This window comes from Leptonotus elevatus, chromosome 1, assembly GCF_054856555.1.
Source record: "Leptonotus elevatus isolate MCC_2025b chromosome 1, RoL_Lele_1.0, whole genome shotgun sequence".
NCBI classification, from domain to species: Eukaryota; Metazoa; Chordata; class Actinopteri; order Syngnathiformes; family Syngnathidae; genus Leptonotus; species Leptonotus elevatus.
Window position 1 is genome coordinate 24,382,410 of NC_141239.1, and position 12,491 is coordinate 24,394,900.

Consider the following 12,491-nt stretch of genomic DNA (forward strand, 5'->3'; position numbering starts at 1 on the left):
ACATAGTTGAAAGGTAATCCGCTTAGAAAGTTACTGCAGTGGGATGAAAGCTGAGCAACATCATGTGATGAGGCACCCTTGGCATTTGCTTTGTGCGGATGGTGCTACTGCAAAGTGGAAACAAGGCTTCAGAACAACTGCAAAGAAACTCCCAATTTTTTAATGGGTGAATTTCAGTTACATGACTTTACAATGTGTTGGGCAGCCATAAATTTGAGGTTTCTAAACTTGGGTCCCCGGAACTTTGGAGTTTTAGACAATAAATGACCATTAAAAATAAATATTTGAAAATCGACATGAAGACATTTACTCCTCCCTGCCTATGTTTTGGGCCAATTAAAAGCACTGATATGACTAGTACTTACAATTACATGAATATATCCCTGCGAGAATATGCTGTATATATTTTTTTAATTAAACAAAAGATCTTACAAAAATCAAGCCCTATTGTTCAAGAACAAAAGGCGTAAATTTACCCAAAATATTATAGTCATACTTCTACTTTATGTCATTGGGCCCCGCAGTGAAACGACAACACCTGTAAATCAGGGTCGACGTTCACAACCAGGAAATCCCGCCTCCGGTTCCCGCGATCTCCATTTCTATTGGTTCTTCGGTTGAGTGACGTCGCCGACGTTCACCTGGTAATCCGTCATCGGCGGCGGGGCTCGGCGGTGAACCTACTCTACCAACACACACGGAGAGCTATGCGGTTGAACAAGGGGACAAACTGCGGGACTTGTCCGCTTTAACCTCGCTTCCCGGCGCTTTGGCCCATCGCTTAGGTCGTGAGGAGCGTTCCTGGAAGGATTGGAGCCCTTTTCACCGCGACGAGGAGAACGTTAGAGGGTTCGGAAACTGCTCCGGGTTGGATATTTCCCCGATTTAATCCCTCAGCCACATCCGTATTCCCAGCCGTCATTGGGGACTAGAGTGGCAATGCTTGTTTAGATCTTTTCTACGCGCTTTTAGAGGCCTTTTTTTCTTTCTTTATTTTTTGCTGGTAGCATTGTATTTTTTATGAATAACCCCGTCATGGTGGACTCCGGGAAGAAGACTTTTGTAGTCCCGAATATCAAGCCATTGGATTTATACGACTGCACTAAAGCAAAAATATGCTCAAGTGTCGCCTGGTTGTTGGCGAAGTCCTACGGCAGTGCAGGTAGGTTCACAGGCCCCGGCAAGCATTGTCTGTCTGCTTGTAGCTTTAACGCCATCATGACCGCGCTGCGTGTTTTTAATGTGGTTTTCTAGCGTGCCGAGAAACGTTTTAATGTCCCACTCAGCGGTTTTTGAGCACAAAGACTCTGTGGGTATTGACGGGACACGTTTGTTCTCATTCAATAGCTGCTTACCTTTACGAGGGGGAAGGCGTATTTGTGTCGGAAACAACCCACCCTGCCCATTCTTTAGTCGCTTGTACCTTTCAATCCATCAGAATCATTATTTTAAATAGTGTGAAATCCTTTTGACATGCCACATTGGGCGTGGATAATGTGCTGCCTCCCAGGGATGACAGGCCCTGCAATACTTGACTCTTGCAGTTCATCATTAAAGTAATCAGCAGGGGAACACAGTTACTATATAATTGCATGACTTCAGGGTTTCACGCTATAAACACACCCATATGAAAAATACCATGTTAAGTGTCACAATAGAGTCTGTTACCATTTCTAAACCTGTAAACATCAAGTTCACAGCTCTGGACAGTAGTGAATTGCACAAAATAGTCATAGAATAAGGCTGAATTATTCTAAATATGGTTTAGCACCAATTTGGAAACCTTTTACTAAATTAAGTAATATGTTCCCGTCTCTCAGGGATGATAGCAGCTCAGTAAGGGGACACAATTGCTGGTTGCATGACTCCACAGTTTCACTCAAACGTTTTTACCCCCAAGCTGCTGATTAAATGCTATGGGAAGTAGCAAACTGGGCAAAATACTCTAAAACAAGGCTGAAGAATATATTGGCCACTGTAACAGCTGATCATTACAGTTCATCATATAAATAATCATAACAGTGGCTCAGCAGGGGAACATACATACTATTACATAATACATATAATAGTAGGACTCCAGGTTATCATGCAAGAAAGCGCTCATTTATTAAAAATACCGTTAGGTATTATAAATAGTCGTTTTCTGGTCCTAAATTGTAAACCTTTATTCAATGCTATGGGATGTAGTTAACTGCACTATCTGCACCAATTCACGCACATTTATTTTAAGTACAAAATTAAGAAACTGTCGCTGCCTGTCATGGCTTGACAGGCCCTGTGACACTTGAAGTCTTGCACTTCATCATCAAAATAATCATTGCAGTGGCTCAGCAAGGGTATACACAGTCACTGTTATAATTGCATGGCCCCAGGGTTTCACTCCAAAACATGCTATGTTGAGTTTCATAATATGTCGTAAATTGTGAATTCATTATAATGGAATGTAATAAACTGGACAATGTGAGAAAACAAGTCTCAACAATCTTAAATGGATAAGCGCTTTGCCGCTTACTGTATGCAACAAATTAGGGGGGGAAAGTTGCAGAATGCCCTTTTCTCAAATATAAACAACGGGGAAAAATGCATGAAAGCACAATTACTTCTTCCTTAGACCATGCCACACGTATCTATAACATTTCAGTTAAAAAGATGGAATATTTTTCTCTTAATTCAGATCGCGAACAGCGGCTTGAGAGGGTGCGAGTACTGTAGCATGTTATCTACAAAACATGGCTTGCTTACACAATTCCAGGGTCTGGATCTCCTGGCTGTAGCTACTCTGTTTGCCCTTACACCCTCACTCCCCGCCTCACTCCCTTCCTAATCACGCCCCCTGGGTCAAAGTCACTTCCCAGTCATCCAGCGTACAGGGTTATGCTCATGCTCACTAAAAATATTGGCTCCCGTTGTAGTTTGTCTTTCTTGAGTCAACTTCTGCTACATCCATTCTATTCTGAGTGAGGAAAACACAACAGCATGATGAGATGGGGCTGGCGGTGTCTGGTGCCTTGCTCGACCAAATCAAAACTTATAAGAGACATCCTTAGGAGAGGACCGTGATAATACCGTTGCCCGCAGATCCTTGTTGTTGGACCTGACAGCACTTAAAGTGGGTGTTCCCCACAGACGCTGTTTGATCCACCCACGTGCATTACACATCGACCTCCATAATAATCTCGTAATTGCTCTTTGTCTGTGTCCCACAACAATGTGTCTTTAATGCTGGGAGGTACATCTTTAAATAGTGCACGCTATTTCATTTAAATTTGATTACAGTGGAACATCCAAACTCAAGGTTGATTGAGTTCAAACAAAGTTCTTGTTTCAAAATAAATAGAAAATATTGAAAATAGTTAGGTCCAAAGTAAAATTTTTGTCATCATAAATGCTGCAACAAATAACAAGTAACTGGAATCATTTGATTACAAAGAAACAAAGCAAAATCTCAGCCCTGAAGTGTCGCAGGGATTATATTTCCACATGTTACTAATGTTACTGGAGACGCATACACCACTCCGTGCAGAAAAATGTTAATCAGGAAGAAATAATACGTAAAAGACAGAGAATGTCCAAGGTTTGCAATATTTTCACACTTATACACTTACAAACAGAAGATAACTCGATCGCTTCATTGAACAAATGTTAATAAAATCATGCATAAACATACATTCACGATGGCCATGAGTGATACCCAAATCAACTAATGGTCAGCCCACCCAAACTCTTAGCTCACAACAGCCAATTCCACTTTCAGTCGCTGACGCCCACGTCACCCACCAGACAGCCTTTCTAAGCAACACACACTCAGTCACAGATGATACAGCATAGAATGCAAGGATGGCAACCCAGAGTAAACAATAATAATGCTTACAAATCACATGCACATTTTATTGTTTAATAATGCAAGATACATTTTTTAGTGATTACTCAATTAGTCAATGGGGTCATCAGTTGAACAATTGATTCTAAAAATAATTCAATAGCTGCAACCCTAGTTTTAAGTAACGTTTTAACATGCCTTACTGACACGCAAGTTAACCACTCACCCTTTGAAGATGCCTGCCAGTAACATGAGGGTGTGGGTAGAGGACGTTTTTCATAATGGAAGACGGGTAAAGTAAAGATAATGCTCTAAACTCTTTTTTTGTTGTGTGCTGCTATAATTAGCTGGAACTGGGCTGTCTAGTGATATAGTTGTTAGCACGTCTGCCTCACAGGGCTGGAGTCTCGGCGCCTGTCTTCTTGTGTGGAGTTTGCATGTTCTCCCCGTGGTACTGTGTTTTGTTTTTGACATGTACTCGGTGTCTAAAAACATGTACAGTTTGTTAGGTTCACAGAAGATTTTAAATTGCCCGTTGGTGGTGTTGTTGTTAATCTGTCCTGTCGACTGGCTGGCGACCAGTCCAAGGTTTATTGCACATCTTGCCCCAAATCAGCTGGGATAACATCCAGCTCATCCATTACTCTAATTAGGACACCCACTGTAGAAAATGAATGGAGGGATGGATGGATGACCCAGAATCTGCTAGGTTTGTGGAAGACGACATTAGATTATTGGCGTACCTAACAAAGTATCCTGTGAGTTTTCAGCAGTCTCAGCATTGGCCGAGGTTTGGCTGCTAAGCACCCAGGCAGTGTCTTATTATCCTGACACGGAGCTATGTTTGCATCAAGGTGAAGGCCATTGCGATAATGTGTGAGTAGGGAATTTTGGCTCTCGCCTTGACGCCTGGTGACAAGTGAAGTGACAGATAAATGACACAGGACGACTTTGCAGGTTTAGACAGGAACGAGACCAGAAACTCTTGATTCACTTGTTCTAGCCGACATGTGCATAGCCCTTAAGCTGACACGTTTACCAAGAAACATGCTTATTATTATTATTGATTCATGCCAAAGGGGAAAGTACTGTAGCTTGTTTTATCCTGATTTACAACCAGTTTCTCATGATGGTAAATACCAAAAATGGGCTTTGTTAACTGTATAGGCACTCTTAAATAGAAGTGTAAGAACAAGTTAATCACTGTAAAATTCGTATATAGAAAAATACTCATCCTTGTAGTGTACTTCAACAGTGTAAAATAAGATTTTTACTGGGTATAACCTGAGAACCTTAAATTATGTACTTACCATTAGCTTACATCAGGGGTCTAAAACTTGTATCCCTGGGGGCATTTGCGGCCCACCGAATGATGTTTTGTGGCCCCCTACCTAACGTCAAAGTTTAATGTTCTTGCGACCACAACCTTTCTTGTCATGTTGTTGTCCTTGGCATTTTGTGATGTTTATTTTTGTTTTAATCACTTACCGAAGCTCAGGCTCATGACAGCTTTCGGCAAAACGTCATTCTGAAGTAACACAAAGTGGAAGGAAAAGATACGCTGTCACTCAGCCCCAGTCATGACTTTAAAACCCTGATGTGGAGGTTGGCGACAAGAACAGCCCATTTCAAGAAAAATAGCAGACGGAATGTTTTCTTGCTGTGCACAAGGGCTCCCTGACATGTCTTGAATGCAGAGAGAAAGTTGCGGTGCTCAAGAAATCAAACATCATTACTGAACTAGACATGCTGAAAAATATACAAAGTAGCAGGGAGATGAGAAAGAGGACCGCGTCACCAATCTTGGTCACATTCCGAAGAACTGTTAATGTTCTGAACCGTTCTTAATAAAGATTGAGATGATTGCATTAGCATTTTTGGAATATTGTCAAACCTTATGATGTTGTCACTGCAAGAAATATTCAAATCCCACATTTGTTTAACCTGCAATATAATCTCAGCTCTACCTAACTATCAAACTGCTCCAAATCCTGTCGGAATGATTACTCATCCCCTCACCAGCGGTCGCTATGGTGAGGTAGCGGGGGACACGGATCTGAGCAGGATGCTACCTTGTTCCTCTTGTTTACCCTCTAACCCTTTAGTATATACTGTACACGGCTGTGTATGCTGTCATGCTAATGCGCTCCATCATTGATCTGTTTAAGAATGCTACTCACAAACAGAAGCCTTTTTATATGTTGCCGTGTAACCTGAAGCCGCTCCTGTAGGTGAAGATAATGGAACGCATCATCTCATATATATATATATATATATATATATATATATATATATATATATATATATATATATATATATATCTGTCAGGCTGTCTGTGAACCCCCCTCTCGCGCAAATGTAATGCAATCACACACTGTTGTCTTCAGTACAGGATGCCGCCCCCGTGCCTTGGGGCCTTTTAATACAATTTAAGGCTCCTCAGCTTCCCTAGTACATTTGCTTGTTCTGATCTGTTGGCTGTTGTGTCATTCTCTCTGTCAATGCTAGTAATCACTGGAACATTCGATAGGATAATCAATTTTCAAGAGATTTGTTGGTGACAGCATCAAGGGGGAAAGATAATCAAATTTGTCCGGATTGCCCGTATGTGTGTGCCCTGCTTTAGGACATTGTTTTCATCAGCATTCCGCTCGGAATGTCACGTGTGGGTCAGAGTGCCACAGTGCAATATGGAGAAGGACTAAACCGGAAGCATTTCAAACAAAATAGAAGAGTGAAATGAAACACAGACGTGGCATAATGAGAAGGCGTTAGTCACCAAGCAGGAATGCATGTGCTGATACTTCATTTGGACGTTTGCATGAGTTTTGGATGGAAAATAAATAATGGATTTTCCTCTTATTTGAGAATTCTGTCACATTATATAATTTGAGGCATTGTTTAGCCTGAGTTTTGTTAAAGCCAGATTTATTAATATTATCAAAAGTATGTAGTCTATTCACATGTTCCACAGTACACAGTATAAGCACACCTCTTAATCAAAAATGTGTAAATGGAGGTTCTGTTTCACACATTGTTCCTTTATTCAGAAGGCGTTTTGTACCAATTGTATGCTTACAAATTTGTGGGGGTAGCTTGTGGAAAGCCCAAGCCTATCACAACTAACTCCATATTTGTGTCCATTCTCACATGCAGTTCTATGTCATGGCGAGATGTCCCAATACTTTTGTGTAGTTGACGTGCTAGCCAGCCAAGCTGGTGCTGATTGTGCGGAGCCGCAGCGGTTAAAGTTGAGTCTGCCGCCGCCTGATTGTCACTTTTGCGTGTGTCGACTGCAGCGAGGCAAGCGCGCTGGTATCTGTGACAATGGCAGCCGGCAGGCAAGCTCAGTCGCTCAATAATGAGCACGCAGGGACACATGCATCAAGCATGGTCAGATCTGTGGACACTGGATTTTTAAATGGCCTGGTCGATTGTTTTTTGTTTCCCCCAATTGAAAAGCCAGCAGCATGAGCGGCAGGAGTTGTCATGTCGTGACATGGCGTCAGATGACATCTATCCAGCTCTTCTTTCACCAGCCTAATACGTTGTGGCATTTGCATTCTACTTTGCCTTCTGGGCAAGTTTTTTTTTCATGTTGGACTTGCTCAGCGTTTCCAGAGGTAATGTGGACGGGACGCTGCAGTTTGGAGCACAACAACACACCGAGCCACGTGACTCCCAACTTGACTATTCACAGTGCGAGTTGACGCGCAGAGAGGCTGCGCATGGTCGTTGTTTCAATGGCAAAGCTGGGTGTTTTGTTGTCGCGATAGTCCATGCGGATCACTTGCGTGACTTACGATTACATGACATTATACAGCGACAACTCCCATTGTTTACACACTTAGGTGTAATCTAGAGGACCCAGACACACTTTCAGTTTACCGTGTGCTTTTAAATGGCCTGCTGCCGAGACACTATGGAGACAAAAGTATTGAGACACCTACAGGAGGTGAAGATGGAAGAGTATGGAGTTATTAACCCATTTTCTAGCTCTAGCTTCCACGTTCTATCTCAGATTTTTTTTTCCATCCCAGGTGTTTTTCCACACTAAAGGCATGTCTGTATGTGCCCTGAGAACTGCCAAAGGAATTTTCCTCAATGTGTTCTGAATATTTATGACTCAGGTTCATTCAACCCCTGATTGATAATTAATCCAGAAGTCCATTTAGCGTATTTCAACTTTCATGCCCAAGACCCTAACATATTAAGAAGTGTGTGCCTTTTTGTATTTTTGCATCTTTGTTGAGTTTGCTTCTGGTTTAGCCTACATGTGGAGGAACCGGTTTTAAAAGAGGGCGTGTCAGATTTGCGTGTGTGTTTTCAGTAATCTGTTTGCAAGAAAACCAGTCGGAGCAGATGTGTTATGGTATCCTCAGTGCGCCTGTCAATGTATGATGTAGTTTTCTCCTGTACATCTGATAGTTTACAAAATGCTGCTGATTACATGTTTTTATATAATAACTTTGATACTGCACAAATTGATTAGTTCATTTTAGCTTGCTGCCAGTTTGATATGTCCAATTTAGAGTTAATCTGAAGTTTTCTGTCTGAGGGGAAGTAATAAGTACGAAACCGTCTTGTAAAGTTTGATGAACACATACTGAGAATCTAGGCAAATTTGGGCCTTTATTCCCTTCCCTCCCTTGTTATCAAAATCTGCAAAGGCCCGATTCTCGGATGTTTATGAAAGATTATCCTTATTAGACTGAGGGTATGACAACCGTGAGCAAAATATGTCGCATCACGCTGACAACACTAAAATTACCTTTACTTTTTTTTTTTTTTAAATGTAGATTAAAAACAGCATTTTCTTCTTAAATTTAACATAATAATAATAATAATATTTAATATATAGATAATATCATATAAAGAAATACATAAACAAATAAATACAAAAATATGTTTCACAAATCATTCACGGCAGTATAAATGACAAAGAGGAAAGTTTGCAACCACAGTGTATTAATGAGAGAAACCAAGAGTTAGCCTAGCTTCTTGTATTTCCTCCACTATTATTCTTATTTTAATTTCCTGGTAGGCTTGATGCCCTGTTGGCACCATGCTGCCTTTCACATGTCAGTCTTGGTTTTACAACAGGCATCTGATTTGGGGAAAGAGATTCCTAATTGTCAGTGGAGTATTGTTATGTGTTTGGTGTTGGTCATCTTGAGTACATCACACACTATTAGAGCAGTAAGCACACAGAGCAAGTGTTTCCAAGCTCATTGTGTCCTAGTGACCTTGGTACTTGCACTGCTCACCCAAAGATTTAAGCTTGCGAGTCGTATAAATTCCCCAAAACCCAATAGGGTGCATGTTTTAATGACATCCCTGGAATACATGATACCATCTCCTATAGCTTGTTTATTCAATTTTTAACCCAATGTTTTTGTCTCCCGGTAGAGAATGTCCCCGCCGAGCTGCGAGACCCCTTCTACCGTGACCAGTATGAGCAGGAGCACCTTAAACCTCCAGTCACGCGCCTCCTGCAGTCCTCTGAGCTTTATTGCCGCACCTACAGTCTCTTGCTGCTGGGCACTGGCCGAACTGAGGTGCAGCCCAAAGACAACACCGCCCTGCTGCAGCTGCTCGCCGACCGAAGCTTGGTCTCCAAAGCGCCTGACTCGGCAGTGACTGATGAAGACCTGCGACATAAGCCCATCAAAATGGTAACCATTTTTTAATGAATATGATGCAGTGCTAGTTTTCAAAGGCATACTTTTGAAACCGCTCTCATTAGGTTGTGTAGGTGTATTACATTTGATGAGAAAGGGCCCCAGGATTGAGCCCTGTGGGACCCTTTGTGCTTATTTTTGTCAGTTAGTTTGAAAGGCACATGCAAAGATGTATTTTTTGGTACACAGTATGTCAAACTGTGATAATGCTCTTGTTTCAAACTAAAATTTATGCCTCTCATATATTGTAATTACAATCATTATGCCATTGAGAACTACAATTCCTCCAAGTATTTCTAGCTTTACTTTGTTTGCTGTTATTTTTTTCTATTTATATTTCACAAATCTTGGGATCAAATTTCGTGCCACATCAGGTTTTAATGTGTGATGGTATGACAACAAAATTCCTTTTATTCTATTTTTTTTTAAACAATTTCTTTCAAACGTGTAAAAATAAGAGTGTAGTGTATTACAGCAATATGAGATAGAGAAAACAAAGCAGAATGAATCCAAAGTTAAAAGAAAAACCCTCAAATACTTAATTGGAGTGCTCAGGTGTACCTAATGATGTGGCCACTTGGGATAAGCTTCTGTATCAGGCAGTCCGCTTGACTACTTACTGGTCCAACTGGTCGCGTGGGCTGTTGAATTTGGGTCTTGTTTATGCTTTGATTCGCGGGATTAAAGGAAAAAGACCCCCGCTCATTCATCCCTGCTCCCTTCCCCCCTCCTCCTTTAGATCACCCCCTCTTACTCATTCTGCTTATCCCAAAGGATGAGTGGATCCAGCTGCCTCTTTCACCCACACTAAAAACGAATCCTCTACCATTATGCCAGCATGTTTGTTTAAACAGCGCATCAGCGTAACTGTACAGTCCTGCTCGCAGTTATTGGCACCCCTTCATTTTTTGCATGTTCTTGACAATATCTTCATCAAATCAATGGAAATGTACCAATTTTATATCATCAGGACCTTTTAATTGGATGTTCAAAGTAATTCAACAAAATCAATTGTTTTTCAACTTGCATAATGTAATTCCAAAGAATAAATTGAAAACGCAGCATGTGCAGCAACCCCTCCTTGATATTTGGTTGCACACCCTTTGGCAGTAATGACAGCTTCCAAACATTTCTTATAGCCATCTCTAAGCTTCTTGCACTTCTCCGCTGGCGTTTCCACTCTTCCTTTGCAAATTATTCAAGCTATTGAATGTTTCTTTTTGCAATGCCACATTTCAGCTCATATCAATGATTTTCAATCGGATTGAGATCAGGAGTCATTGCTGGCCATTTTTAACCATTCCTGTGTGCTTTGGGTCTTTTTCTTGCTGGAGGACCCATGACCTTCGACTCAAACCAAGTTGTCTAACACTTGGTAGGACATGTCCCCCTAGAATGTCTTGATAGTTCTCAGATTTCATGATTCCTGTGATACGATCAAGGCCTCCAGTACCAGATGTAGCAAAGCAGCCCCCCAGAATGATGGATCCTCCACCATGCTTAACTGTAAGGAGGGTGTTCTTTTCCTTGGAAGCTTCATTGCGCTGTCTATAATAAAACTTTTGGCGTGCATCGCCGAAAAGCTACATTTTTGTCAGTCCACAGAACATTTTCCCAAAAGAATTGTGGTTTGTCCAGGTACTCCTTGGCAAAGGTTAGCCATTCTTTTTTATGTCTGTCTCAGGAATGGTCTTTGCCCATGAAGCCCTGTTTTTGTTTCAGTGTGTGGCATATGGTGCTTCTTGAAACCAAGATCCCAGACTGTTCCAGGTTGGCTTTCAGGTCTTTGGATGTTTAACGTGGTGTTTTTTCCACCATTCGCACCAATCGTCGAAGACTTCTGTCATCAATTTCTCTCTTCCTCCCCACTTCCATGGAGGTTATTGAAAGTTCCATGCTCATCAAACTTCTTAATAACATTACAGATTCTACCAAAATCTTTGGCGATGGCTCTATACCCTTTGGAGTTCTTGTGTTTGTGAGTAATTGCACTTCTGATGTCCCCAGACAGCTCCTTTGTTTTCACAATTTTGAGAAAACGTAAAGGGGATAACAGGTGGCTTTTAAAAACATCAAAGTCATCATTCATTGGTTAATTCATGTTAATTGGGCACAGACAATTTAGAACAGGGAATTCTCATTTGTGATTTACCAACAGTGAGTCACAATGTGTTTCCATACTGATTTACAGGAAAGGGAGCCAATACCAGTGACAGAGCACATTTTAAGATTGCAATTTTTTCTGCCCATTGTTTGTTTTAAATAGTTGTTTTAATCATTTGGTCTTGGCCTGGATAAAACACAAGTTCACTGTAAAAAATAAAAGGATTTACTTGATTAATTTTTTCAGAGGATATTCCTCATTATGTACCTTACCTTCATGGGTGCCAATAATGGTGAGCAAGACTGTACACACTTCATACAGAGGCACAGTGTTTCCACTTGTGCAGGAGGGGTCATAGTTGTATTCCAGGTGGTGTGAATTGCGGAGGGCGCTACAATGGATGCTCCCCAACAGCACAATAGCCGAACAGTTCTGGTGAAACTCAGGATCGTGTGTCGCACCTCGGGCTGGGCCTTGTAAATCAAGTCAAGAGAAACTGGTTTGTTGTCTTGTCCCCTCTTTTGACTACTCTTTGTCCCTTACTCCCGCTCACTGACACAGCCGTGAAAACCAGCATCTTGAAGATCAGCCAACAATTAAGTTGTCCGAAAGGGGCTGAGTGTTTTCCTAATCTCTCTTTTTTTTTTTTTTTTTTTTTTTTTCTATAAGAGCTCAGTATTGTTCATTCGGAAATGTCATCATCATTGCTCTTTTTTTTTTTTTTTTTTTTTTTTTAAATATATATATATATATATATATACACATATATACATACATATATATATACATATATACATACATACATACATACTTTTTTTTTTTTTTTTGTGTGTGTGTGGGTGAGTATGTGTGTGTGCGTGCGTGCGTGCGTGTGTTTGTTAGCTCA

General features: G+C 41.0%; 1 protein-coding gene across 4 annotated transcripts in view; it reads left to right on the forward strand.

The window, feature by feature from the left end:
* Positions 1-654: 654 nt before the first annotated feature.
* The window catches only part of camsap3 (calmodulin regulated spectrin-associated protein family, member 3), a 35,350-nt gene continuing 23,513 nt past the window's right edge, over positions 655-12,491 (forward strand). For all 4 annotated transcript variants that reach the window (XM_086086501.1, XM_086086521.1, XM_086086531.1 and 1 more), the window contains exons 1-2: positions 655-1,162; positions 9,230-9,495. In XM_086086501.1, coding sequence (XP_085942627.1) covers positions 1,021-1,162; positions 9,230-9,495 — 408 coding nt within the window. In that variant the 5' untranslated portion in view covers positions 655-1,020. The remainder of the gene's footprint in view (positions 1,163-9,229; positions 9,496-12,491) is intronic.